This window comes from Cladophialophora immunda (assembly GCF_000835495.1).
Source record: "Cladophialophora immunda strain CBS 83496 unplaced genomic scaffold supercont1.3, whole genome shotgun sequence".
In the NCBI taxonomy this organism is placed as follows: Eukaryota; Fungi; Ascomycota; class Eurotiomycetes; order Chaetothyriales; family Herpotrichiellaceae; genus Cladophialophora; species Cladophialophora immunda.
The window spans coordinates 3,982,474-4,008,093 of record NW_015622543.1 but is presented as its reverse complement, the minus strand read 5'-3'; the positions used below and the strand labels follow the sequence as shown (position 1 = coordinate 4,008,093).

General features: G+C 54.8%; 10 protein-coding genes across 11 annotated transcripts; 6 read left to right on the top strand and 4 right to left on the bottom strand.

The window, feature by feature from the left end:
* Positions 1 to 1,065: 1,065 nt before the first annotated feature.
* Positions 1,066 to 4,150, top strand: PV07_05800 (uncharacterized protein). The gene has a single exon (XM_016392718.1). It carries the CDS (start codon positions 1,412 to 1,414, stop codon positions 4,037 to 4,039), a length of 2,628 nt encoding a protein of 875 aa, XP_016250237.1. The 5' UTR covers positions 1,066 to 1,411; the 3' UTR covers positions 4,040 to 4,150.
* Positions 4,151 to 4,198: 48 nt separating this feature from the next.
* On the top strand, positions 4,199 to 6,516 carry PV07_05799 (uncharacterized protein). Its single transcript, XM_016392717.1, has 3 exons — positions 4,199 to 5,098; positions 5,150 to 5,930; positions 6,058 to 6,516. Exons 1-3 carry the CDS (start codon positions 4,734 to 4,736, stop codon positions 6,274 to 6,276), a joined length of 1,365 nt encoding a protein of 454 aa, XP_016250236.1. The 5' UTR covers positions 4,199 to 4,733; the 3' UTR covers positions 6,277 to 6,516.
* PV07_05798 (uncharacterized protein) lies at positions 6,320 to 7,275 on the bottom strand. Its single transcript, XM_016392716.1, has 2 exons — positions 6,792 to 7,275; positions 6,320 to 6,644 (listed from the first exon to the last, which is right to left on the bottom strand). Exons 1-2 carry the CDS (start codon positions 7,057 to 7,059, stop codon positions 6,613 to 6,615), a joined length of 300 nt encoding a protein of 99 aa, XP_016250235.1. The 5' UTR covers positions 7,060 to 7,275; the 3' UTR covers positions 6,320 to 6,612.
* Positions 7,276 to 7,615: 340 nt separating this feature from the next.
* Positions 7,616 to 9,722, bottom strand: PV07_05797 (uncharacterized protein). Its single transcript, XM_016392715.1, has one exon. It carries the CDS (start codon positions 9,654 to 9,656, stop codon positions 7,836 to 7,838), a length of 1,821 nt encoding a protein of 606 aa, XP_016250234.1. The 5' UTR covers positions 9,657 to 9,722; the 3' UTR covers positions 7,616 to 7,835.
* A 4,428-nt stretch (positions 9,723 to 14,150) lies between these two features.
* PV07_05796 (uncharacterized protein) lies at positions 14,151 to 15,362 on the top strand (the record flags this gene model as incomplete). Its single annotated transcript, XM_016392714.1, has 2 exons — positions 14,151 to 14,273; positions 14,328 to 15,362. The coding sequence occupies 2 exons, from the start codon at positions 14,151 to 14,153 to the stop codon at positions 15,360 to 15,362; spliced, it is 1,158 nt and encodes a 385-aa protein (XP_016250233.1).
* Positions 15,363 to 15,625: 263 nt separating this feature from the next.
* Positions 15,626 to 16,534, top strand: PV07_05795 (uncharacterized protein; the record flags this gene model as incomplete). Its single annotated transcript, XM_016392713.1, has 1 exon — positions 15,626 to 16,534. The coding sequence occupies one exon, from the start codon at positions 15,626 to 15,628 to the stop codon at positions 16,532 to 16,534; it is 909 nt and encodes a 302-aa protein (XP_016250232.1).
* A 66-nt stretch (positions 16,535 to 16,600) lies between these two features.
* On the top strand, positions 16,601 to 19,155 carry PV07_05794. 2 transcript variants are annotated; one of them, XM_016392711.1, is made up of 3 exons: positions 16,601 to 17,299; positions 17,359 to 17,915; positions 17,966 to 19,155. In XM_016392711.1, exons 1-3 carry the CDS (start codon positions 17,260 to 17,262, stop codon positions 18,836 to 18,838), a joined length of 1,470 nt encoding a protein of 489 aa, XP_016250230.1. In that variant the 5' UTR covers positions 16,601 to 17,259; the 3' UTR covers positions 18,839 to 19,155. The 2 variants fall into 2 exon arrangements, with proteins under 2 accessions (XP_016250230.1, XP_016250231.1); XM_016392712.1 differs by having other exon boundaries at positions 16,601 to 17,915.
* Positions 18,895 to 20,926, bottom strand: PV07_05793 (uncharacterized protein). The gene is made up of 2 exons (XM_016392710.1): positions 20,636 to 20,926; positions 18,895 to 20,586 (listed from the first exon to the last, which is right to left on the bottom strand). Exons 1-2 carry the CDS (start codon positions 20,879 to 20,881, stop codon positions 19,027 to 19,029), a joined length of 1,806 nt encoding a protein of 601 aa, XP_016250229.1. The 5' UTR covers positions 20,882 to 20,926; the 3' UTR covers positions 18,895 to 19,026.
* A 121-nt stretch (positions 20,927 to 21,047) lies between these two features.
* PV07_05792 (uncharacterized protein) lies at positions 21,048 to 23,945 on the top strand. Its single transcript, XM_016392709.1, has one exon. It carries the CDS (start codon positions 21,299 to 21,301, stop codon positions 23,666 to 23,668), a length of 2,370 nt encoding a protein of 789 aa, XP_016250228.1. The 5' UTR covers positions 21,048 to 21,298; the 3' UTR covers positions 23,669 to 23,945.
* Positions 23,696 to 25,456, bottom strand: PV07_05791 (guanine nucleotide-binding protein subunit beta-like protein). Its single transcript, XM_016392708.1, has 3 exons — positions 25,299 to 25,456; positions 24,793 to 25,237; positions 23,696 to 24,592 (listed from the first exon to the last, which is right to left on the bottom strand). Exons 1-3 carry the CDS (start codon positions 25,376 to 25,378, stop codon positions 24,167 to 24,169), a joined length of 951 nt encoding a protein of 316 aa, XP_016250227.1. The 5' UTR covers positions 25,379 to 25,456; the 3' UTR covers positions 23,696 to 24,166.
* Positions 25,457 to 25,620: the final 164 nt, after the last annotated feature.

Here is a 25,620-nt window from a genome sequence, read left to right as displayed (position 1 = left end):
GCCCTACCAAAATCGGTAAAGACGTACCGACTAAAGCTGGGTTTTCGGACAAAACAAGCTGGGATGATCGCCCGGGTCCATCCATAATAGTGGCTGGTGAGCCCTAGGAGGTGGTTAAGGCTGACGGACAATTCGCACTAAACCTACAACATGAGGGCAGCTCTTCAAAGTCATCGCCAGGACGGAGAGGGGATCCAAACCCAGAAGTTGTCGGACAGCAGAGAGTGTCTCAAAGCATTTGCCGATGGACAAGTGTTCATTGCTCGTGTTTTGCCCCGGATGTCGGACTGCCACTTTACACAACACTTGCTTAAAACCCCATGTGCGACAGGGCATCGGTTAGCCACTTCGGGGGGGGATCTCCTTGCCTTCGTATGGGGGTTTGCCCCATTCCACGGCCCTGGTGGGCTGGCGGTTCCTGAAACAGCGTGGCCAGCAACACGGCCAGATAATCCCTTAGCCTTATACTCACCCGGTGCGCGAAGGATTCAACGGCAGACCTAGCGCGTTGACCCTTAGAAAGCGTGGAAGAAAAGACTTCCATGCATGAGTCTGGATTTCCTGTTTTCCGCTACTGCTCGAGAAGATCATTCTTGCAGCCCAAGTCCAGGGGCGCCACTGCTCATGGCCAGAGGTGGCACCAGCGGTAGATTACTGCTTGCTTAGTATTCCGGAAACACACCCACGCGCCCAGGGCTCAGACTCATGGTCCACTTCGTGCTCGAGATGCCAAACGAAGCAACCACAGCCGCGCGCCCCGGGGCTGGCCAATCTCCCCATCGGACGACCGGCAAAGCGACTAAAGAACAGATAGGTGCTAGGACCTCGTGCTGGATGTGCAGACCTCTTTGATCGAGATGCAAAGGCATGTTGGCTCAATCACAAGCAAAGGGGATTCATGTTAGCGTTGTTGTTGCAGCTTCCAAGCACCAATGCGCAAACCCTTTGTTTGTCCATCGACATCGGCTCGAGGACAAGAGTTGCACCCAACCCGTGCTGCACCACCCCGTCAACCCGCAAACCAATAGCCCAGCTCAATCATGCATAAGTCTGTCTGCGTGGGTGTGCGCCTCGTCGCTAAGTCTTTACTGAATGGCACCTAGCGGAACACCCTGAGACGGGAGAACATGACGAATTTGTGCTTCTAGCGCCCCTCGGCTGGGGCCAGAGGAAAGGACGACGACCAGCTCCTATCACGGCAGACCTCTGGTTATCTGCACCTGCTCCAACATGGAGTAGGTGAAGAAGCGAAGACGTCCATCTTTCAGCCTCACGCTCCACTACCTTGGAGGCAGTCCCCACGATGCCGTCGATTCCATCTTTGCGAGCATCGCTGCGTCCTCAACCTTTGGATATCAACTTCGGACGCGCGTTGAAGGCGCTTCGGCCCTGAGAAACAACATCGCTGACGATGGACGGGGACGAGCATGGCGTTTTCCATGCCCGACGGTCTTTTCGACGCCAGAACTCGTCGCTTCTGCCGGGAAACAGCTATGAACAAGCGCCTCAAGAAGATCATGAATTCCAGAATCTCGCGCCTTCAACAGAATCCAGAGAAGAGCCTGTCGTCGGGTTGAACATTTCAGGCTTGTCGAAGCCAGTCAAGCGTGTCCCCGTCGGATCGAAAGGGCAAGCTTTCACAAGCACAGATGCTTCCACAAGTACCGTTGCGGCGCCAGATTCGCTGATCTTGGGCCCTAGCCGCAGCACTCCTTACCAAAACACTGCATCCCCGGGCGAAGATGCGAAATCATTCAGGTCACATCGATCATCTTACAGCCAACTCAACCAACAATCCTCCCAAGACTTTTCTCCAGAAGTCGGACTGCTACATACTCACACCAGGGTCGACGAGAACTGTCCAACCCACGGTGACATCTTGACAAGCCCGTGGTCATGGTGGACTATATCGATATTGGCACTGGCAGTTTACTCGACGGTATTCTCGGGGGTATTCCTCGGCATCGCATTTGCAAAACCACGATGGGGCCAAAGAATTGGAACCAACGGACACCTCTCCTTTGGAAACGCCACTCTTCTCTCAGCTCTATTGTCAAAGACGGTCGAGTTATCCTTTGTAACCATCTTTGTTGCGCTGCTCGGACAGATTTTGAGCCGTCGCGCATTTGCGAAGACGGAAAAGAACAGCGGCATCAGTATCGCAGAAATGACCATGAGGTCTTGGGTCATGCAACCCGGGACACTCATCACGAACTGGATAGTAGTCCGATACGCGGCCTCGACTGTCCTCGGCATCATGGTCCTGGTCGCTGTCTTGGCCGCCACATTCTACACCACCGCTGCCGAAGCATTGGTGGCGCCTAAACCAAAGTTTGGGCCACTTGAAGATCGAACGCTTTGGGGTCAAGTGGCAGCTTCTTACGCCAACTCGATCTACCTGGCTCAGAGTTGCGAAACGCCTGTCCAAGAAGATCCTGACCCAGAGGGCGTGGGTCCGCATCCCGAGGGCGACACCTGTCTCCAGATCGACTATGCAGGACAAAGCTTTCATAACTTCAAATCATTCATGTCGGATTGGCGCGAGAGACTAGACGTCGGCAACATAAGTTCAGACCTAAGCTCTATTAGTAGTCGGCCTTCACCAGTCGCCACATTATTCGACAATACGACGGTTCAGGGCCAATGGATCACTCCTAGCCATGAAAACATTACGACCGATTCAAACCGCTGGGGAAGACTCGTGCAAAATGTCACACTGGCAATGCCTCATGCGAATTTGTTCAATGCAGCTCGAGATCCCAAGAACCAGATTTTGCAGCCGGAGGATCTCCAGGGCAATGGAGAGTACTTCATTCAGGCCGCAATCCCGGCGCCTCTAATCAATGTTTTGTGTGTAGGTATGTCTACTGCCGAGCTGGCGCCCATGATTGTCAATGTATCGAACATTGATGACCCAAGCACATATTTCCCACATCCCACCGCTGTCGACGATATTTTCGACTTCGGGACCACTGGCCCGACTGGCGGTTTTCAGCAAGCACCCATCTTCCCGAAACTGCCCATAGAATACAACACGCTGGGATTCATCTCGAACACATGGGGATACTATGCCATTTATGTTCTTGCAGCCCCTCCCCCAGTCGACAAAAGAGACTACGCGACTGATGATTACGTCCTGTGCTCCATCAAGTCGGCTCAATATCGCAATTGCACCACGTACTATCGCGTCGCTCAGTCAGGTGGCCAGCTGTCGGTCGAATGCGACCAAAGCCCCGGAAACACTCTGCCCTATGTCCACGCGGTCAAGAACGCAGCGATAGGGAACTGGGACGCGGATTGGAAAGATGTCGGCGCTGAATGGCTTCGATCCCTCTCTCTTACTGCTGGAGTCAACGACGCCAATGCTTCGAGTGCGCGACTACTCAGCCAGATGATTCCTGCATATTCAGACGGCACCCCCACAGTCCTGACTTCAGACATGCCCACCATTGGTGAGGCCTTGGCGGTTCTGGCCGGCGAAACAGCGCTTTTGTCCTCGTCGAATTCGCCCTTTGTGCATTTCTGGAACTACTCGCTAGCAATCCTCGAGGAACCCCAGTACCAGGACTTCAAAGCACGGGTGAGCTACAAGGACTATGCTTCGGGAGGGACCCAGCAATGGCAGAATCTCTTCTACGTCATTCTCGTGGCCGTGTTCCTGCTCAGTAGCTTCAGCCTCGTCTACCTGCTGTGGACGTTCTGCCTGCTTGGTCGGGTGACGGACTACACCGAGCCACAAAACATGTTTGCGCTGGCCATCAATTCTCCGCCCTCGAACACCATGTCCGGCACCTGTGGAGCCGGACCCAGCGGCGGTCTGCTGGCAAAGAAATGGCAGGTCGACATGCAAAAGGTGGGAGCGACCCCCACGGATCGAAGCCAGCATCCTCATTTTTATGTGCGATGTCGAGAGGACGGCGTACCGGTGAATTCGAGCGTGCGAAGGAAGAGGCGCAGCAGGCCCCCAACAATCAGTTCTTTCACCGTCTCCGAGTCCCCAGCCGTCGAGCAGTACATGCGACTGGCTGGGAACCCTTGAGCCTGGAACAATGATGAGTCAATTGCCCAGGGAGAGGCGTGTGGTGTGAGCATCCGGTCCCTCTGCCATGGCGTGGTCAGTTAACGCGGTAGCAATAATGTAATTATATTTTCCTCTTCGTGTCCGTGGGTTACAGTCTCCATGCCACCACTTCGCCATCCCCATGGTCCCTCCCTCCCGAACTGATGATGCCCCGGGGTGAAATGGCATGCAACTCGGACTTCTTTTTCCCGCTTGGAGAGCCTCGATCGGGCCAAATTCTCGGCCTCGTCGCCATTCTTGGCATGGCGCCCCGCATCCCGCACTCCGCATTTTCTCTCCGACTTCAACTGCCCAGACACACATATTGCGGAGGAGGACGAGGAATCCCAAATCCCATGATTGTCCTCTCGGCGGGATTCATGCCGAACCCAGACTGCTTCACCTCCTCAACGACTTTGACGACCTTCCTCTTCAATCCTAGGCCTTGGAGTTGCCATACCATGTCCTGCTGCACCGGTGGACGGCAAATGCAAAGAAGAGATGGATCGACATGTGGAACAAATGGCTTTCCCCAGACAATGGGGATCATATGCATCATCCCACATCCAGCATGGGGTGCGCAAGGGCGCATATATCAAAGCGTCTTCTGCTTGACTACTCCGTGCAAAAGGGCGCTTGGCAAGTCATTTGAGAACCTCGAATCTCGACCAGCATGTTACCGAGAACCATCCTCGTGGGCTCTATTCTGCAGCTGGTGACATGGGCTGCGTCACTGGAGATGCGTCAGAGCAGCGGCGGACAGAATACTTGCACCATCGCCTCCAAGTATAAATCCTCAGGTGGCAAAGCCGATGACTCGCCCGCGGTCGCGGCGGCGTTTGCGAGATGCGCCGAGAACTCGACGATAGTTTTCGGCGAGGGCGTCGACTACAACATTCTTCAGCCCATCGTGGCCACCAATCTCTCCAATGTCGTCATCCAGATGCAGGGCAACATCCATCTCCCAAGGAACATTACCGCCATCCAGGAGATGGTGAACAAGACCACAGCCGCTACCAACGGCTCTGCCCTCTACTGGTACTCCACCCCTCAGAGACGATGTTTCATAGCTCCACTGACACGTCGTAGGTTCAATTTTGCAGGCCCTTCCATCAACTATGTCGGCACACAGAATGTCACAAACGGCTGGATCGACAGCTACGGCCAGGCTTGGTGGGACGCCAACCCCAAGAACGGCAGCGGAGCGCCGGCGCGACCACATCTGATGAGTTTCAGCACGACCAACGGCTCCATGAAGCATTTCAAATCGCGCAAGCCCATTGCGTGGGGGGTCCAGGTGAGCGGCAAGAACATCACGATTTCTGACACCGTCATCGACGCGGTCTCGGCCACCGAGGGGTTCCCTTTCAACACGGACGGATTCGACGTCGGGGGCAGCGACATCCGGATCCTGGACAGCGTCATCTTCAACGGCGACGACGCGATCGCGGTGCAGGCCGGGGCCAGCGACATCCTGTTCCGGGGGGGGACCATCGGCTACCAGAGCCACGGCATGAGCATTGGATCTCTGGGCCAGAACCAGGCCAGGTGGGCCAACGTCTCGAACGTCAGGTTCGACGACGTCACGGTGATCGACGCGGTGTACGCGGCCCGGTTCAAGTCCTGGATCGGCGGCAAGGGCCTGGCCAGGAACGTCACCTGGTCCAACATCAGGGTGTACAACGTGACGTTCCCCATCTTCGTGACCCAGACGTACGTGAACCAGGGATCCGCGCAGACCCAGATCGAGAACGGCACCACCGTGGGGCGGCCGAACAACTCGACCGTCGACATGGAGGACTTTACGTGGGCGAACTTCACGGGCACGATCAACACGTTCAACCCGGGCGACGGGTCCTGCGTTAGCGATGTGAGTGCCGCGCCGGCTTGAGAGATCTACCTTCCCCCCAAACCCATCCCATCCCACATCCCACACTCCTTGCGAGAACCGTGGGCTTTCTCGATTGGAAAAGGAGACACTAGCTGACCTTGAACAGCCATGCTGGTACAACGTCGGGCTGCCGGACCTGCAGCACACCGAGGCCATCATCATCGAGTGCAACACGGATTCTTCCTGCAAGAACTTCGCCCTCGACAACATCCAGGTGTTCCCCGAGACCTTCGCGCCGCCGACGGTGATCTGCCTGAACGCCACCGCGGCGCTGAATCCGGGGCTCGGCTTCACCTGCGCGAACGGGACGTATACGCCTATCTGATCGACGAAGGGGGCAGCACATCTTCTGGTGAAGGGGTTGGCCAGGGAAATACGGCGACGTGTCGCGATTAGCCCCAGAAGCATGAGAAACCCGAGGAAAATGGCATTGTTCCAGGAGGCCGGAAAGCGATCTGGGTATGAAAGACGTGAAACTAGGTCGAGGAACATGGCATTCAAACTGTGAGAAACAGCCTCTCGCGCTCCTTTATTGTGGACTTTCTCCTGGACCCAAACCTTTCACATCACAGGCGAAGACCGCATACATATGTATGTGTGTGCTCCGTAGTGTTCTCCCCCTCCCTCCGACCGTCCTCGAACACCACGTACGTCCGTTCTTTCACGCCACAGACACATGGACCTTGCTAGTATCTAGAAGAGTCAGAAATAGTCAGCAATCATCCCCAATATCCCTTTCATTCCCGCCCCCTAGCCCACGCAGTCGAAATCTATCCTTTTCTCCCACGTGACATACGTCGGTGAGGAGCCCAAAGAACAAAGGTGATGGTGATGACTTACAAAACGCGACGTGGTCCCTGATGTGCGTGGCCTTGTCCTTGGGCGCGGGATAATACCACGCCGCGTCCTTGAGCGTCCTGCCGTCCACCGTGACGTCGTAGTAGCTCGCCTTGCCCTTCCACGGGCACGTCGAGTGCGTGGTGGACGACGCCAGCATCGACGGGTCCGCCAGCGCCGACGGCGGGAAGTACACGTTGCCCTCGACGGTTTGGTAGCTGGACGAGGAGGCGATGACCTTGTCGCCGACTCTGGCGGTTGCGGTCGGCATTTTCGTCACGGGTGTGTATTGGGTTCGCGGCTTCGTAGAGTCGAGATCTGGGTCCTTGGGGCCCTGTGAAGTGAAGAGGGTATATTTCGTGCGATGGAGAAGAACGACGAAGATGATGTTGGGTTGGATGATATCGAGAGAACAGCGGTAGAAACCCTCGGGCTATATATACACGGGTGTCTGCCCAGAGCAGCACAAGTATATTCTATAGTCAATATGTTGATGGATGGGGGATATTACCTGATCAACGCCGGCCCCCACCATCGCACGCCATCACAGACGTAAGGCGCCTCGACCGTGGCTGTGGTGCCCCAGGGGGAGTGTCAGCAACCACTTACAAATGCAACGAGCCCGACCAATTGCACGGCAAGGACATGGTACGGAGCGAAAGTCTAGGACTTCTTGAGGATAGATCCCGGCGTTGGCGCAATGTTGTGATTCCGTCAACACCGCATATTCCCCTCCGGCTCGGCAGGGGACGTGCAAATGTGCTTGGTTTTAATGGGCAAAGTCATGATTTGGAGGATGGAGATCCAACGAGCGATTATGTCAACAGTGACGGACTGCTGTGGAGCGCAGAGAGATATCGAGGACTTTTGATGAGGTTGACGGCTATTTCAGCAGTGTCTGTGGGATGAGATGCTTCGATATTAGACGACTTTGTATGGGAGCAATCTAGGAGCATAGCAAGCAAGACATGTCGTTGAACTGTCCATTGAATTGGGAACAATCCTCCTGCTGAACCACAGAGTCCATCGTCAGTAACACTGCTTTGCTCAACGCTTCTTCCGCGCACTGAAGGATTTCAACGGGTCAATCTTCCCCTTGGACCTCCCGCCAAATCGCGCCTTGCGACCTCCTCGCTTCTTGACGTCCCTCCGCTTATTGTCACCTCTCAATCCAACAAACCCGACTTCGTCGGCACTCAGCGCCTTTTTCCCCGCTGCCGGCATCAAGTATTCAGGAACATGCTTCAGGTGCCCTTGATGCCGGACGATCGCCCCGTGTTCGCCGTCGTGTCTCAGGTGTCGCAAGTCTTCGGGATTCTCTTCAAAATGTTTTCGCAACTTCTCCGACTTGATCAATTCTTGCTTGATTTCTCTAGCACGCGCCTCGTGCACAGCAGCCCCGGTCACAGCACGCAGTGCATCATTCATGCGATAGCGGAAGGCGTCCACTTGTGCCATGTCGAAATGATAGGGCTTCACTTCGTTGCCTTTCTTGGTCTGCCGGGCAATGATCTTCTCCAGAACACGTTCATCGCCCTTCGCGGAGAGAATGCTGGTCGCCCTATGTTTGCCGAACTTGTCCTTGGGAACCGCGAACGACAGTGCCATTCCTGCTTTCCCTGCTCGTGCTGTCCGGCCAATGCGGTGTGTGTAGGACTTGGAGGTTAGGGGAAGGTCGAAGTTGATCACGCAAGCCACATTCTGAAAGTCGATGCCCCTCGACACCCCATAGTCCTTTTCGTGTTTCTTTGACCGTTTGGCCTTTTTGGCAGGTCGTTGCACTTCCTCCTCGTCCTCCTCGCTCATCTCATTGGCTGGGTCTTCTGCTACCTCTGCTTGCGTCTTTTGCCTCTTCACAACACCTCCAAGAACCTCTTGATCGTCGGCTGCGATAAGGATATCGTAGAGCCCCTTGTTGAACTCCTGTACCACATGCAACCGAGAGTTGACCGGCAATTCCGCGTTCAGCACGCACGATTTAATCCCGAATTGCTCCAGGTAGAGCTTTAGCCGATAACTTCTGTCAACTTCCGCCACAAATACCAGACACTTTCCCTTGACGAGGCGCAGCTTGAACAGAACATATATGAGCAAGAACTTCTCATCTTCACCGCAGCGTACCACATATTGAGTCACGCCCTCGCCCTTTTCTTCCTTCTCGTCAATCTTGACCACTGCCGCGTCACGGCAAAAGATGGTCTTCAACTCTTCGACCTCCGGCGTCAGGGTGGCGCTGACCAAGTATGTCTGCACACCCCGTGGAAGGGCTGCAGCGATCGCATTGATATCGTCTTCATAGCCATAGGAAAGTACAATGTCAGCTTCGTCGATGACGAGTTGCTGGATGTTGTCAAGAGAGAGCCTGCCCGAGCCGAGATACTGGGTCGCTCTGCCGGGGGTTGTAACAATGACATCTGGGAAATCCTGCAACACCGCATTCATGACTGTGTCCGAGACTCTTTGTGTCAAATTCAGTGTCTGTACATCTTTCGAGCAGAACGCCGAGAAGGTATTGAAGGCTTTGTATACTTGATCTGCCAATTCTCTCGTGGGCACGAGGACGAGAGCAGAGGTGGCCTTGCCGTCGAGGGAGGAGGATTTTCGGCGCAGGATCGCTTGGAGGGTGGGGAGAACGTAGGCGGCGGTCTTTCCAGATCCGGTCTTGGATTTTGCAAGGACATCTTTCCCTTCAAGTGCCAGAGGAATGGCCTTCGCCTGCACGGGTGTAGGGTGGGAGAAATCTGATTTTGCAATTGCCTGCATCAGACGAGGGTCGAGGCCAAACGAATCGAACGATGACCCATGTTCCTCAGGATCTCGAGGGACTTCGACCGTTGGTGCATCATTGACGTCCAGCTTTCGCTTCATGACAACAGATTTCCCACTCTGGGTGCAATGGAAATCTTCCTGGACTGCAATGCTGCTTTAGTAGTAATCTTTGTGGTGGTGGTGCACACTCCGCAATTTTGCCAGAAACTTTTTCTTGCATGGCCGGCTAAACTTCGGCAGGTGAGCTGCGTTATCCGCACGAGGCTGAACGGGAGCCTCGTCTCCAATTTGTGATCCCTAGTTTTTCCCACCTTCCGTGTATGTGAATGCATCTAGGTGCACAGCGGATCTGAGATTACATATTTCTGTCAGAAGTACTTGGAAGCTCCCTGTAACTGAGAGCTGAGCCGGGTTTAGAGGCCCAGTCGGCTTGCTGTCCTTGTGGTAGAGTATTTGCTCACTGGCTCTTCCATCCCGTCGTCACACCGTAAGATACTAACGGCCTCAAGAGTCGGGAGGAATCCCTCCCTGTCTTCTCCCCATGGGCCACAGTCAGCTATCGTGCGAGAGGTATGTTGGACGGATCTTGATGGCATCTGCTGATGATGCCGATGAATCCCTCGGCTAGTCGCAAGACTCAAGGAGACGTTGCACAGACGAAGTGGCGCCTCACTAAGTGATTTCTGCTGTGACCACGGTTGAAACCTTCCCGAGAGTACTCAAGCTCACCGCCGACCCTCGCATCTTGGCTCACCAAACAAGGGGGCCCCATCGACCGGTATTCATGGGTACCAGGATTCCCGCCCGCGCGCAGACTCCTGATTAATGATCAGCCCGATGGATGTGGATTCCTTTCACGACGGGCGATCGCTTGGAAAGATAGCGAGACATTGCGCTCGTAGTGTGGATTGAAGCCCAAGATCATACGAGACCGTACCTAGGGGACTTGGGTAGTTCTGACCGGAAACTTCTCCGCAGGCTTTATATGGGCTTGATGGGGTACTATGTTGTCCTAAAGTAGAAAGAGGAACGAGAATACTTCCGGTTCGGGCCTAGTCTTGCCCTGTTGCTTCTTGTCAGAGTCGACGAGGCGTGACCCTCGTATTTCGTACCTGGGTATCTAATCCCATGGGCACCGCCAATGGTCAACTGCAGCAAAACACACTGCCAGACATACGCGGCTCGGACCTTTGCAGCTATATGCTAGAAGATCTGCGACCGCCTCATTGGTGCTCTAGTGCTTACGTACCCTTTCTTTGAACGAGGGCCGTGACCTTGTTCCTGCCTAAAAGAAGCCGGCCGCTCAGGGGTCAACATGGCTTTAAGTAGCTAACTTCTCCTGTGGAAGAACTGGTGCCGGTATCGTCGGACCAGTCAGCTGTCCGTCGGGAAACAAGCGGGTAATTTTCCCTTCACAAATCGGTCCCGGTGCGGCTCAAGCGCCCGCCTTGGAGAGGGAAAGTTATAGATCGCTGTCGAGGTGGGGGCGAAAAATTACCTATAAGCAATGTACGACACTTAGTGCTCCGCAAGAGTATGGGGAGATACGGATTCTTCAAAATCTTCCCACAGATGTGAAGATACTTGTGGAGATGCGAGCTGATGTGAGCAGGAACAATTTTTATCCAGATGCAGGTCCCCCAGTTGTTGTGGGAGTAAGCCCTGTGTTGCTGTACATGCATGCAACGTCCACCGTGGTTCCAGGCTAGAGAACTGCAAGGCTATATATTCGAGCCCTCTATCACCTTCGATGGATTCAACCGGACAAGGATTTCCTTCCCGCAGTGGCGAATCCAGCATCCCGAATAAAAGAAGCTTAGCAGATTAGCCAGGGGCTGGGACACATGTGCCGCGACCGTCAGAGTACTATAGTTGCAGGTCTCGTCCTTTGAGTACTCGATCTTTTTCACATATTTATCGCCTACAACACAAAAGCTTCCTACAAGCAGCAGCTTTTCTGGACTTGCATGCACAGAAGGCCGAAGTGAACAGAATGGCGACCCAGGGCATAAGGGACGAGTATGACATAGTCGTTGCGGGAGGTTTGTATTATTCCCTGAAAGTGACATGTGAGCAGCTCAGGCTTACACCATTTTGATAGGCGGCACTGCAGCATGTGTCCTTGCTGGCAGGCTACAAATGGCAGACCCTTCTTTGTCAATCCTCATCATCGAGGAAGGTAGAGACAACTATGAAGATCCCACGGTCCGAACGCCAGCTCTATTCCTGGCTCACATGGCTCCGGACTCAACTTCTGCCGTTTTCCTGCCTTCCAAGCCTACCGAACAAGTCGGAAGTCGGTCCATCATCATCCCCCGCGCTGCCATCCTCGGTGGCGCCAGTTCCATCAACTTTATGATGTACTGTCGGGCTCAAGCAGTCGACTTCGATGAGTGGAAGACGGGAGGCTGGTCTCAAAAAGACATGATCCCCCTTCTGAAGCGGCTGGAGACCTATCATCCTGGCACCAACAAGGCAGACGAAAGTGTTCACGGTGAGTTATGCGAGGACATGTGGATCGTTGCTGAAACAGCCAAATGCTGATTAGATCTGTGGTTCACAGGCACATCTGGACCTGTCAGTGTCTCTCTGGGTTCCTGGCCCAAGACTGCATACACTTGTCAGTTCCTGCGCGCTGCTGCTGGCTGTGGTATGCCTCACAGGAATGACCTGCAAGACCTGGAAACTGTGGTTGGCTTTGAGCGAATGTACAAATTCATCTCTCCGGAGGGCGTGCGACAGGACGCAGCTCATACTTACCTTCATCCCTTGCTCCATGACGGCGCTCATCCAAACCTAAAGGTGCTCCTGCACACCAAAGTCAGTCGCGTGCTGTTTGATGACCAGAACCGAGCGACGGGTGTTGAGTACATCTCTACAGGGCCGCCGAGTCCTGGAAGTCCTGCCAACCCGACCCAAGGAGTTGTCCGAGCCAGCAATCTCGTGGTTGTATGCGCGGGCGCTCTCGCCTCTCCAGCTATCCTGGAGCGATCAGGCATCGGCGGACGAGCTCATCTCGAGAAGCTTGGTATCCCGGTCGTGAGTGAGCTTCCAGGCGTCGGTGAAAAGTACCAGGACCATCCATTTATCCATTACGCGTACAAGTCTTCACTTCCCGAACACGAGACACTGGACTGGTTTTTCCGCAACCCGGCCAGGATTCCAGAGCTGATGGCACAAAAAAATCTTGTCCTCGGAACCAATGGCCTGGAAATCTTTGGCCGTTGGCGGCCATCGATTTCGGAGGTTGAGAAGATTGGCAAACCAGCCTTGACGAAGATCTGGAAGGAGGAATTCGTGCCGCATCCCTCCAAACCTTTGATGCTCACAGGCTCCTTTGCCGGCTACCTTGGTCCTCCCACCGATGTTCCACCCGGGCAGTACTTTACGATTGGCAATTACATCCCCTACCCGCGCTCTCGAGGCTCTGTGCACATTACTGGAAAGGGCGTTGACGCGCCGCTAGAGATCAGCACTGGCTTCTTCGAAGGCCCCGGGGATATCGACCTGGACGTACACGTATGGGCGTACAAGCGAACTAGGGAGATTGCTCGCCGACTGGATTGTTATCGCGGGGAGACTTCCATCGGACACCCAAACTTCCCAGCCTCTTCAAAGGCTGCTCTGGCAACCCTCGACAACAGTGCGACAGAAGAGGCAGCTAAGCACGGCAAGCAGCTGGAAGATCTGGAATATTCGGCCGAGGATGACGAAGCGATCAAGGTTTGCATCAGGGAACGCATTGCGACTGCGTGGCATTATCTGGGCTCTGCGCAGATGCGGCCCCGTGAGCAAGGTGGAGTTGTGGACAAAGACCTTAATGTGTATGGTGTCAGTAAGCTGAAGGTTGCAGGTAAGGCATTTTCTCCTTGTCTTTCTTCGGTCTCTCCATTGCCTCTTCTAGACGATTGTCGAAGATACCTGAGCTGCTTCGTGTCGCTCTTCAACCATATCCAAGGATGGAAAGGCTAACTTTGTTGCCCTGCTGGGCGTCATAGATCTATCGATTGTCCCATCGAATGTGGCCGCGAACACATACAACACTGCTTTGGCGGTCGGGGAGAAAGCCGCGGACATTATCGCCCGTGAATTGGGTCTCACCATCGGATAGTTCGTGCCTGGCTTGAGCGTGAATGCTATGTCATATGTCTCTTCGGGCTGACAGAGCGGCTTCTGAAGAATAGGGTTCCAATGATCTCGAGAAATCACTGATGGGGGTTGATTTCGCTGTTGTTCCATTATGCCACTATATCCGGTCTACGAATCTGGCTGGTGCTTTACTACATGAAGCTAGATTCCATCTACTTTCGGCCCCTGGCCTAGTGTCCCGCAATACGAGCCCGAAATGACGTGGGGCAGACTGCGGCAAAGAGATAACGTCTTTTTGCAGCCTCCCAAGATCATTTTCCTTTCCGATATCTCGTTGCTTCATCTTGCCCCATCCATAACCAAACCTCGGGCCCTATTGAAACGGGGCCGCAACTCTGATTGTCTCTGTCTCTCAAGGTGTTTCGCTATCTGCTCGCCATCATAGGTCGACGACGTCGAGCGCGCCATTCCCATCCACGTGCGGGGCGCTGGAATATTTTCGACATGGGCAACGAATCCTCCACCCCGGTTGACGAGGCCACACCTCCCACCACGCTCTATGGCCGGAGCATAGAGGCAGTGGCTCAATACATCAAGGAGAAGGACATCAAGAACATTGTAGTCATGGTAGGATCCCTGTCCCCACGCTTACTCGGTAGTCCGAATCTGACCGTTTCGCAGACTGGCGCAGGAATCAGCACCTCGGCTGGAATTCCTGATTTCCGTTCTCCTGACACTGGGCTGTATGCCAACCTTGCTCGGTTGAACCTCCCATATGCTGAAGCAGTCTTCGACATCTCGTATTTTCGAAACAACCCTTACCCCTTCTATACCCTTGCGCATGAACTGTATCCGGGAAAATATCGGCCAACGGTGACACACTCGTTCATCAGTCTGCTTCACAAGAAGGGACGACTGCTCAAGCTGTTCACCCAAAATATCGATTGCCTAGAGCGGGAAGCTGGGGTTCCCGGTGACAAGATCGTAGAAGCACACGGTTCTTTTGCCACCCAACGATGTATCGAATGCAAGACAGAGTATCCTGGGGATCGGATGAAAGAGATGGTTCACAAAATGGAGGTGCCGCGCTGCATCAGGCAGACATGCTCTGGACTGGTAAAGCCGGATATCGTGTTCTTTGGCGAGGCTCTTCCAGAGTCATTCCACCGCAATCGGAGCCTGCCTGCGAAAGCGGAACTGGCGATCGTCATGGGGACCAGTCTGACAGTTCAGCCCTTCGCTAGCCTGCCGTCGTTCGTCAGAGAAGAGACTCCGCGCGTGCTCATCAACTTGGAGAGAGTGGGATCCATTGGCTCCAGGCCGGACGACGTGCTGTTACTGGGAGACTGTGATGAAGGCGTTCGCAGATTTGCAGATGCCCTAGGCTGGCGTGATGAGCTGGAAGAGCTATGGGCCAGCACCAACCCGGACAAGAAAGAGAGGGATGCACAAGAGGCACCTCCCAAAACAAGGCATGAAAGATTGGATGACGAGATTGAGAAATTGACCAAGGATATTGATGCCTCGCTCAAAATCACCGCCGAGGCAAATGAGAGGATCAGGGCAGAGCTGGAGAAGAGCGCTTTCCAAAAACCACCGCTGTCTTCTGGTCCATCGTCCGACACGCCAACGGCGCCTACAACGTCTTCCAACTCTGGATTGAGTCACGTTTATCCTCACCTGAAAGCAAACAAACCTGAGAAGCCTTCTCTTTAGTGGATGATGGGTGAACTCGAGCTTGGCGTGCTGAACCACCAGTCCACGTTGATCTGAAATCAATGTCAGGTTCAAGTGAATCTTCATCCTAGAGACCACACAGCCCTTCCTCAACAGATTCTTCAGTGTACGGGATTCTTTCTACTTAAGTGAGCAACCCTCTCCTCCTCCTCATTCCACCTTCCCACTAACCATCCACAAGACAGACACGCTTGACTTTAATAAAGACAACCACCTTGACATCTCTCCATCTACCGCTCGCCATGACACCGACAACACCTCGCTCTAAGTCGGAAGGGAAATATGCCAACCCTACCATCCAAATCGTCGTTGGGAAGAAGCAACAACTGTTCCACGTCCACCGCGAACGCCTCGAAAAGACAGATTTCTTCAAAGTCCATGGCCTCCCTCCACTTCCCACAGGCACGACACCGACACCGACACCGACCCGTGCGCGGAGTCCTTTGAACTCACCGGCGCCGAGTGAGGATACAGTGACGTCAGAGCGAGGTGAAATCAAAGCGGAACAAGATATTGAGGACCATATGCCTGTCCCTGAAAACAATGGTGGATACAGTGCTGCTTCGCCAGCAGGTGCCAGCGATGCCATCAAGGCGCCGGCTTACAACCTTCAGGGTCTGATCTATGAGCCGGCAGCGTTCGAGGTCGTCGTCAATTATCTCTACAATGAACCGCCCGTCACGCCTGAACTTCGAACCGAGTTCAAACCACTGATGAAGGCATACATCCTGGCGCTCCACTACCGCATGTCCGGCCTTCAAGATGATCTGGTCGACTGTTTCCGGAACTTTCACTCAGCCTACAGCATCAGGTTCGCCGAACTTTTCTGGGTCTCGGGGCGTATTGGGGATGGCGAGGCTGTTTGTAAGGTCCCATTGATTCGGTATCTCGTCGATCAAATCGCATTCGAAATCTACCAGGAAGGGTACGATGCTTTCGTCAGGGCCAATGATGACTTTGAATTGTTTCTCACGTTTGGCGATCGTCCTCTGCGCAAGGAACTCTTCAAGGCCATCGCGAAAGTCGCGCAAGAAAAGAACCCTGTGGATCCTGCACATGGACTCAACCGCTGGAGAGTTGTCGACTACCCCACCTTTGACGGCGACGACAGCACCCCTTCAAGCACTCCCGACATCATTAATCTCGACTGAATCAAGTCTTTGGTGGTCTCGCATTGTGTTATCTGGGGCCATTTGGAAAGAAGTCGTCTGCTCGGGTGCTGGAGGCCAAGAATGGAACTGCTGGAGGCCAAGAATGGAACTGCTGGAGGCCCTTTTCTGATACCTCGACAACGATTATTTCCCAGAAACAGAATCGTGAGTCAGCGGTGCAAGGTTAGTCATGGCTTGTGACGGCGTTGGAAAGAGTCAGTCACGAGCTACGAAGAAAGATGACAAAAGGAGATTTGCAGGTATGCTTTGGGAGAGACCTGGGCAGGGACTACGAGGTGCTCGATGGAGAGCCTCACGAACACCGAAGGTCTGGGCTGCTGAAAGTGGTGTGAGATTGGCGGTCCTGATACCCGAACGAGATAGCATCAACGGAGCTCCTGGCCCTGGGCCTTTGCAAAAAGCAATTCTTCCAAAAGCAAATGCCCCTCCCTGAAACTGACATAAGCGGCAGCATTCTGTCATACTTTGGTAGCTGCTGGACTGCCCCTGGTTCGACCCACTGTTCTCGAGACAGAAACTACCCCGCCAAACTTTTGCTGTATCAACATTTTGGCCTCCGTTTCTCGCCGCACGCCCGCCCAGTAACAGCTCCTCTGAGACGCCTCACCTGAGAGCATATCTGGCCATAGTCCTCGTCCTGGTCACCTCGAGCTTCCCACCTCTCTGCTTTCTTCTCTCTGCGTCGACAGTCGAGCACAGGCAAAATGGTCGGGCTGGGTCCAAAGCGCAAGCCGTCCCGCAAGGGTAAGTTACGATTTCTCCAAGTGAAACGGACCCAGTTGCTGAGTCTCCGTCTCTTACAGGGTCGATGGCCGACGTGCCAAAGAGCCTGCTGGATGAAATTGCAAACCTCGAAAACCTGTTCACCGTGGACGCCGCACGGCTCAAAAAGATCACCGATCATTTCGTGTCGGAGCTCCAAGCTGGCCTGGAGAAAGAGGGAGGTAACATCCCCATGAACCCGACCTGGGTCATGGGGTTCCCGGACGGCAACGAACAGGGCACGTTCCTCGCGTTGGACATGGGCGGCACCAACCTGAGAGTCTGCGAGATCACCCTCACGGAAGAGAAGGGCGAGTTCGAAATCATCCAGAGCAAATACCGCATGCCAGAAGAGCTGAAGACCGGAACTGCTGAGGAGTTGTGGGATTACATCGCCGACTGCATGCAGCAGTTCATCGAGTACCATCACGAGGACGAGGACCTGGCACACCTGCCCCTGGGGTTTACGTTCTCCTACCCGGCGACACAAGACTATATTGACCATGGCGTGCTCCAAAGATGGACCAAAGGATTTGACATCTCAGGCGTCGAAGGGCAAGATGTGGTTCCTCAATTCCAAAAGGCTCTTGAAGCACGGGTATGACAACCCCAAGAAATCGCCTTGCAACGAAACTGACCGTATACCAGAATCTTCCCATCAAACTCGTCGCTATCATCAACGACACGACCGGAACACTGATTGCGTCGGCCTATACCGACCAGACCATTAGAATCGGCTGCATCTTCGGCACTGGCTGCAATGCCGCCTACATGGAGAACTGTGGCTCAATACCCAAGATCAAACACCTCAACCTCCCGGATGACATGCCCATGGCCATAAACTGCGAGTATGGCGCCTTCGACAACGAGCACAAGGTCCTCCCCATCACGAAATACGACACCATCATCGACGAGACCTCGCCAAGACCGGGCCAGCAGGCTTTCGAGAAGATGATCGCGGGGCTGTACTTGGGCGAGATCTTCCGGCTCGTGCTCGTCGACCTGCACGAGAACAAGAACCTGCTGTTCGAAGGCCAGGACATTTCCGCGCTGAAGAAGCCGTACACCCTCGACGCGTCGTTCCTTTCCTTCATCGAAGAGGACCCCTTTGAGAACCTGCAGGAGACGCACGACATGTTCGAGGACAAGCTCAAGCTCCACGCCACCAAGCCCGAGCTCGAACTCTGCCGCCGCCTGTCCGAACTGATCGGGACTCGCGCGGCGCGGCTCTCGGCGTGCGGAGTGGCGGCCATCTGCAAGAAGAAGAACATCGAGAGCTGCCACGTCGGCGCGGACGGGTCGGTGTTCAACAAGTACCCGCACTTCAAGGCGCGGGGCGCGGTGGCCTTGCGCGAGATCCTGGACTGGCCGAAGGGCAAGAAGGACCCGGTGGTCATGCTGAGCGCCGAGGACGGCAGCGGCGTGGGTGCCGCCCTGATCGCGGCATTGACGCTCAAGAGGATCAAGGAGGGCAATACCGCCGGCGTGCGCGACGTCAAGAATTTCCCGGGTCTGACGTAGTACGCTCACCCGACGCGGAGGAAATGCATATGGGGTGTTGGCGAGCAGCGTGGTTCCTGAAGGAAGATTTTATGATAAAGAGAGTGTGCCACGCATGCATGCATGCATACATGATACTTACACGGTCGCGGTCGTACGCAAACTTGAGCTATTACTGACCCCCGCGGGGGTAGAAATCATCCTGCTACCTACTCGCGTATCTCCCACAGTCTGATCTTTCCCTGCTCGTTCCCCACTGCGAGGTAGCTCCCGTCCGGCGACAATGCGGCGGCACTGATCCTCCCCAACGGCGTCTTGTCGGTCGGCCAGTTCCGGTACAACGTGCAGCTGGGCAGGTGCACCAGTTTCAGGGCATTCTTCTTCCAGCGCGACGTCATGACCAGCATCTGGCCGTCCTCCGAGAACTCGAGGTGCGAGATCGGGGTCGTGAGCTGGTCGAACATCCTCGCCGGCTTGGGCCTGTCGTCCTTGTCGGCGGCATGTCCCGTGGTAGCTGTCGTCGTCGTCAGGCCCATCCACCCGCGCCGGTCGTACAAGTTGACGACTCCGCTCGACGAGCCCACGGCGACCCAACGGCTTCCGCCCCGGTACTGCTGTCCGACATCGCCGCCGAGTGCAATGACGGTGGTGCCGACGGCGCCCTCGTCCATCCACCTCAAGACCACTCGCCGCGCCTCGATGTCGTACTCGCTGACCTCTCCGTTCTTCCCCACCACGGCAAATCCGTCCCCGTTGCGCCACCACGCAAAGTCCGCCACCCCGCCGCGTGAATCAATCCGGCAGCTGCACACCCACTGCATGGTCTCCGTCGACAGCACGTTGATGCTCCCGCCTCCTTTCTTTGACGACCCGACGAGTCCCATGTAGCGACCGCACGGCGAGAGCTTGAAAGCTTCCATCGTCCGCTGCTCTTTGCGGGCCTGGCCATAGAGCGCGCGAGTGACTTTGGTCACTGTGCCGGCGGAAAGCGACCAGGTATGAAAATACCGGCGCCGGGAGGAGAGGAAGACTTTTGTCTGGTCATGGGCTTCGCTTCCGTCTTCGCCTGCAGCAGGTTGTGCTCGCGGCCGGCAGAATGCTGCCGTGTACAGAGGGGTGCCTTTCAAATGCAGGGAGGTCAGGATCGGGTTGGGATTCGGCGGTTGAGGCGAGATGTGGTACAGCGTAACTGTGGAACTCGGTCCTGCGGAAAGAAGGAGTGGGTAGTATGGGTGGAATTGCAACGTGTCGACTGACGAAGGGCCGGAGCCCGCTACGTCTTTGCAGCGCTGGATATCGATGACTTCTGGCCGCAACTTGCGCGTCCCCCTCGTGCCTTGTTTCTTGGTGTCGGTCCGGTTCAGAGATCCTGCGGTTCGTAGCAGTTCCGCTAGAGGTTGGGCCGAAGGGAGCGAGTCATTCTCGTCCATGGACACGTCTGAGTCGGACACTGCTTCATGATCATCCGAGCGAGAAGACAACTTTCTCCTCTTTCTGGCATACGTGGCCCACTCTGGTGTTGGATGAAGCCTCTCGTATTGCCGTCGTAGTCTCTGGATGTATTCTCTCCCACTAACCACATCGTCATCTTCCGTGTCGCGAAGCTTGCGCAAGCGAGTGTTCGAGGCGAGTGAGACGGTGATCCGGTCGTCGTCGCTATCGTGCCAAACGGCCTCTGGACGTAAGTGACCGTGCTCTTGTTCCGCACGTTCGAGTTCCTTCGAAACAGAGGCGGGGAGCTGTTCGGCGCCGGTGTCGAGAAAAAACAACTGTGACCATTGTTAGGAAGTGTAGCAACTGGAAAAATTGAACACCCACGTCGTCGTCCGCCACGTCGCTCAGTCCTCCATCAGCGTCGTCTTCTTCAGACTCGTCATCCTTTCCGTGCTTGCGCCGCACCAACGACCGGTCATCCTGGATTTGGTCCCTCTTCAACGACTCAAGAAAACCTACGTCGTCCCCGAAGAGAGCCTTCTCCAGCCGCAATTCGGTCTCATCTTTCTCGAGCACGTCCGTGTGCAACTTCGCTTTGACTCCATTCTTGAGCCGCTGAGGTTCTTGCATTGTTTCAGAGTGGCCGTGTCTGCTAGCTCACGTTGTCTCAATGTTCGACTGCGGTCAACTTTTTTTTGTGAATGCGGGCGGCAATACTTCGGCTGCGGAGAAATTTGTGCCTTTGGAGGCTGCGGGCTGAAGCCGCTGTTTTTGTTCTCTGGCCTCGTTGTCTCTGCGTTGATACAGCTTGAAACCCAGCTTCACAGCCAAATGATGCAGCTCCAGTCGATGATGTTAGGTCGAAGATGAAGCCTGCTACCATCTACTCTGAAGGGAACCAATCACTGGTGACGTTGTCGCCATTGGTTGTCAGTGCTGCCCAATGAGCTGACCTCTATCCCGATCCTGGTTTCGCGAACGGGTAAAAAGACTGTTACTCTCTCCCCCATCACATCCACACCATATCTCACTCCCGTTGCTAGCAATATGACGACAAATGGCCACGTCTCTGACACAGAGCATGAACATGAATCAACCAGCGTCTACAATGCGAAATCGGTTTCCGAGATCCGTGCCGCTTTGGCTGAGCTCCACAGAAAAGAGGCCACGGTAACCTCGCAGCTGGATGCTCTGGTCAGTGCACAGAAAGACCTGCAGCGAGAACTTGGTCGTCTGGATTTGTTCCGCGCAAATGCCACTGCGCAAGCCTCCAAGGCAAGAGCGGTGAGCAATGGCATGCTCTCTGACGCTGCAGCCAACGCCAAACGGATCTCAAATTCCGTCAAGAAACTCGATCTTGAGCAGGAGAGGGTCAAGGCCACGCTCACCGTCGTTGAACAGGTCGGGGAGCTGAAAGCCTGTGTGCTAGGTGTCTCTGGGTCTATGGGAGCGGCCCAGGACTGGGAAACCGCTGCCAGCTATCTTAGCAGAGCCTCCAAAATTCCCAGTGCCGTCATTAACGGCCAATTTGCTGCACGAATCGTACCGACTGCAGAAGTTCCAGATGCTCCGGCTGTCACCCTGGAGAATGCGTCGGAATCGTTGTGTAGCCTGTTTCTCAGAGAGTTCGATAAGGCAGTCAAGGACAATGACGGCGCAAGAATAACGCGGTTCTTCAAACTTTTCCCTCTCATCAACCGCTCGGATGTTGGCCTGGACGTTTATGGTCGCTATGTTTGCCAGGGGGTCGCTACTCGAGCGAGAGCCAACCTCAATGCAGGAACTGGTGGGAATCAAAGTAAAGACGGGTTCTTCTACGCAAACGCCCTGACCAAATTGTTCGAGCATATTGCGCAAATCATCGAAGGACACGGCGGACTGGTCGAACGCCATTATGGGGCTGGCAAGATGGCTCGAGTCATTGAGCGCCTGCAAGTCGAGGCGGATCTCCAGGGAGGAATTATACTTGATACTTGGAGCGACGAGAGGAAGATCGAACGTCAGCTGACCGATATCAAGGCATACGCTTTCACGTTCTTGGTCCAGAGCTTTATGAATGCGCAGCGAGGATCAAGTGGAACGCCGCGCGCAGGCTCTCCCGCACCGGGTAGGTCGAGTGAGGACGAATCTGTCGATATGAAACAGGTGGATGCCTTATTAAATGAGATGACTCTCATGTTGGGCAAATGGTCACTATACACCAGTTTTATTGCCGAAAAATGTCACGATGCGGGCAGCCTCGATGAATCGCTCCCGATGCCACCATTCCTCCTCGACTCGAACCTCAACAAAAAGGTTCAAGAGAAACTCCTCATGCCATTCAACACCATGACTACATTCTTCTTCCGCCGCTCAGTTGAGAAGGCATTCCAGCTCGACGAGCAGCCGCCAGATTTGTCCCTCAACCCCCACAAACCGCTCAATTCCAATCCTCCTCACGTCACCTCTGCAATCGAAGACATCATGTACATCGTCAACAAAGTTCTGCAGCAGTCTTTGGCAACGTCGCAGAAGCAGGTCGTCTCTAGCGTCGTTCCGACTCTGGGCAGAATACTAGGCTCCGACTTCATCGGTATGGAACAGCGCAAGATGCGTGACGAGAGCTACCCCAAGGCCGCGATTCCAGGTCAACTTCCACCCGAAGCGACAATTGTCTCATTTCTCGTCCTTATCAACAACCTCGACGTAGCTAAGGACTACGTCGTCCAGATCGCCCGTGCTCGAGTGGAACCCACGGCAGGCTCACCTCATCGACCCTTGGCAGAACTCTTCCCTGGGCCTGGCGAGGCAGAAGAGGTTGCAGCAGCCCTGACTTCGTTCGCGACGGTCTTTTCGGAGAAGACCAATGAACTCATCTCCGACGGTGTCAACGTGGTCTTCCATAACGTCATGAAACCTCGCCTCCGACCCATCCTGATGGACGCCTTCCGCGACACGGACTACCAGCTCACGCGCGAGCAATTGCAGGACCTCGCCGGCGACCTCGACGGCGGCGGAGACGAGACCGACGCCTTCTCGGACGAAGTCCGCATGCGGTTCCAGCTCGGGTGGGACGCGCTGACGAAGCCGATCGGACGGATCATGACCGAGCGCACGTTCGACCAGCTCCTGACGATCGCAGTAAGCTACCTGAGCAAGATGCTCGAGAAGCGCCTGTGGACGTACCACGGGCGAGTCAACGAGGTCGGCGCGGCGAGACTGGAGCACGACGTCAACGAGATCATCAAGGTGGTGGTCAAGGGCCAGAAGTACGCGCTGCGCGAGGCCTTCTTGCGCTGCAGCCAGATCTGCATGATCATGAACATGGACGAGGAGGAGTGGGAAGAGTTGCTGAACTCCGGCGGCGAGGTCGCTGATAAATTGAAGCTCGAGGAACGCGTCAGGGCCAGGAACATGGTCAAGGACACTACTGCCTGAAAACGGGAGAGAAGAGAAAAGCAGGAAAAGAAGAATAAGGAGAGGTCCAGAAATGATACCCAAAAGGATGTTCAGGAGGCATCTCAAGCATTCGTGAATTGGATCCTTTTTAACTGGTCTTGATCATTTTGATTTTCTTGTCGCGTATTCTCATGGACCATCCTCTAGAGACACAAAAGCACGCCTCGAGAAAAATGCGCCGTATCTCAACCATTTTCCACGATGAGTATGGGCTTACATTTTGGTTCCTGTTCCGGGACGAGGGGTTGATGATAGATCCGTAGCAGAACGAAGCCTGTTTAACTGCTCTTCCCTTTCATTCTTTCTTGCTATTTCTCTGGGCAGCAGTCCAACGTTAACCGTCCGTCTCCGTCACACTTTTCTCCCTTCTTTCTCGTCGTGTCTGCTTCTCAGTCAAAGGCTTCGTGGTTCGGTTCAACTTTCCACCATTATGAGGGCCGGCCACACACACACACACACACACCCACCCCTCCCGGCTTATGCTCGAGACATGACGCCCCACGCGCGGATCTTGTTGTCCGTGTAGCCGGAGAACAGGGTCTGGCCGTCGGCGCTCCAGGCCAGGCTCACGCAGTATGGCTCCTGGGACTTCTTGCCCTTCTCGACGAAGTCGGGCTTGAGCTCGTCGACCTTGCTCTTCTTCTCGAGATCGAAGATGGTGATGGAAGAGCTGGTGGCGGCGCAGAGCCAGTATCGGTTGGGCGAGAAGACCAGGGCGTGGATCTCGTCGCCGGCCTGCAGCGAGTACAGGTGCTTGGACTCGTTCAGGTCCCAGAGCATGGTGGTGCCGTCTTTGCCGCCCGAGGCGCAGAGCGAGCCGTCGGGGGAGATGGTCACGGTGTTGATGTAGCCGGTGTGGCCAATGTGGTCGGTTTGGAGGCGGCAGGAGGCGAGTTCCCAGACCTGTAGAAGTGGTGAGTCAGCGAATCATCACTACTCCAAATCGCATTGGGTAAAAGAAATCTTATATGCAAATTTGCCTCAGTCCGCCGGTGAATGTTTGTCTCATAACCCCAAAAGGGGGCTCCGAAGTAGCAAATACTTTTATAAAATGCGTAGCATCTTGGGCAAATGTGGGTGATATCTGGATGGTTTGTTCTTACCTTGACCAACTTGTCCCACCCGCAGCTCACAATCACCGGGTTCTGAGGGTTCGGGGAGAAGCGCACACAAGAGATCCAGTCGGTGTGGCACTTGTCAGTGATGGTATACTTGCAGTCTCCCAAGGTGTTCCAGAGCTTGATGGTTCGGTCTCGGGACCCTGAGACAATCTGTCGGTTATCTGCGGAGAAAGAAACGGAGAGGACGTCGTTGGTGTGGCCGACGAATGTTCGAGTCGTGTTGCCCGTGGACAGCTCCCACAATCGCAGGGTCTTGTCCCAGGAAGAGGAGAGAGCGTATGCGCCATCGGAGGAAATGACACAGTCGGAGACAATGTGGGAGTGGCCGTGGAGTGACCGCTTCGGGTAGCCGTAGGCAGTCTCGTCGCGAGTCAGATTCCAGATAATGAGGGTCTTGTCTCTCGAGGCCGAGAGAAGCATGTTGGGGCTAGATTTTCAATGTCAGTCGAGGGTCGCAGCTTGGGGGGTGGTTTTCGGGCAGAACTGACTTCTCCAAGCTGGTCGCGAGGGCGGTGACCCAGCCGCTGTGGCCTTCAAGAGTACCACGTTGAATAAGTTGTTCAGCCATGGCGACTTGAAGATCCAGACAAAGAGAGAACAGGCTGGTGTCAGAGGGAGATGGTTATCGAGATTCGCCTGTCGAGACTTGCGATCTCCGCCAAAGATTCTCTGCAGTGTGCGCTCTCCAAATCCACGCCAAGATTCGCGGGCGCTAGTCCCAATACGGCCTTGCTGCATTTTGCGGCTAAACATCGGGCGCAGACGTTGGATGGGTTGACTCTGCAAGTCCATCTGCCAGTTCGATGATAG

What these genes read in the sequence shown, in the direction of transcription:
- PV07_05800 (XM_016392718.1), top strand. Translation starts at nt 1,412, where the DNA reads ATGGACGGGGACGAGCATGGCGTTTTCCATGCCCGACGGTCTTTTCGA.
- PV07_05799 (XM_016392717.1), top strand. Translation starts at nt 4,734, where the DNA reads ATGTTACCGAGAACCATCCTCGTGGGCTCTATTCTGCAGCTGGTGACA. An exon ending in AACGGCTCTGCCCTCTACTG is followed by an intron (nt 5,099 to 5,149) that starts GTACTCCACCCC and finishes GACACGTCGTAG; the next exon opens with GTTCAATTTTGCAGGCCCTT. An exon ending in ACGGGTCCTGCGTTAGCGAT is followed by an intron (nt 5,931 to 6,057) that starts GTGAGTGCCGCG and finishes GACCTTGAACAG; the next exon opens with CCATGCTGGTACAACGTCGG.
- PV07_05798 (XM_016392716.1), bottom strand. Translation starts at nt 7,059, where the DNA reads ATGCCGACCGCAACCGCCAGAGTCGGCGACAAGGTCATCGCCTCCTCG. An exon ending in CAGGGACCACGTCGCGTTTT is followed by an intron (nt 6,645 to 6,791) that starts GTAAGTCATCAC and finishes TGACTCTTCTAG; the next exon opens with ATACTAGCAAGGTCCATGTG.
- PV07_05797 (XM_016392715.1), bottom strand. Translation starts at nt 9,656, where the DNA reads ATGAAGCGAAAGCTGGACGTCAATGATGCACCAACGGTCGAAGTCCCT.
- PV07_05794 (XM_016392711.1), top strand. Translation starts at nt 17,260, where the DNA reads ATGGTCGGGCTGGGTCCAAAGCGCAAGCCGTCCCGCAAGG. An exon ending in GCGCAAGCCGTCCCGCAAGG is followed by an intron (nt 17,300 to 17,358) that starts GTAAGTTACGAT and finishes CGTCTCTTACAG; the next exon opens with GGTCGATGGCCGACGTGCCA. An exon ending in AAAAGGCTCTTGAAGCACGG is followed by an intron (nt 17,916 to 17,965) that starts GTATGACAACCC and finishes ACCGTATACCAG; the next exon opens with AATCTTCCCATCAAACTCGT.
- PV07_05793 (XM_016392710.1), bottom strand. Translation starts at nt 20,881, where the DNA reads ATGCAAGAACCTCAGCGGCTCAAGAATGGAGTCAAAGCGAAGTTGCAC. An exon ending in GCGACGTGGCGGACGACGAC is followed by an intron (nt 20,587 to 20,635) that starts GTGGGTGTTCAA and finishes CAATGGTCACAG; the next exon opens with TTGTTTTTTCTCGACACCGG.
- PV07_05792 (XM_016392709.1), top strand. Translation starts at nt 21,299, where the DNA reads ATGACGACAAATGGCCACGTCTCTGACACAGAGCATGAACATGAATCA.
- PV07_05791 (XM_016392708.1), bottom strand. Translation starts at nt 25,378, where the DNA reads ATGGCTGAACAACTTATTCAACGTGGTACTCTTGAAGGCCACAGCGGC. An exon ending in CTCGCGACCAGCTTGGAGAA is followed by an intron (nt 25,238 to 25,298) that starts GTCAGTTCTGCC and finishes TTGAAAATCTAG; the next exon opens with CCCCAACATGCTTCTCTCGG. An exon ending in GGTGGGACAAGTTGGTCAAG is followed by an intron (nt 24,593 to 24,792) that starts GTAAGAACAAAC and finishes CCACTTCTACAG; the next exon opens with GTCTGGGAACTCGCCTCCTG.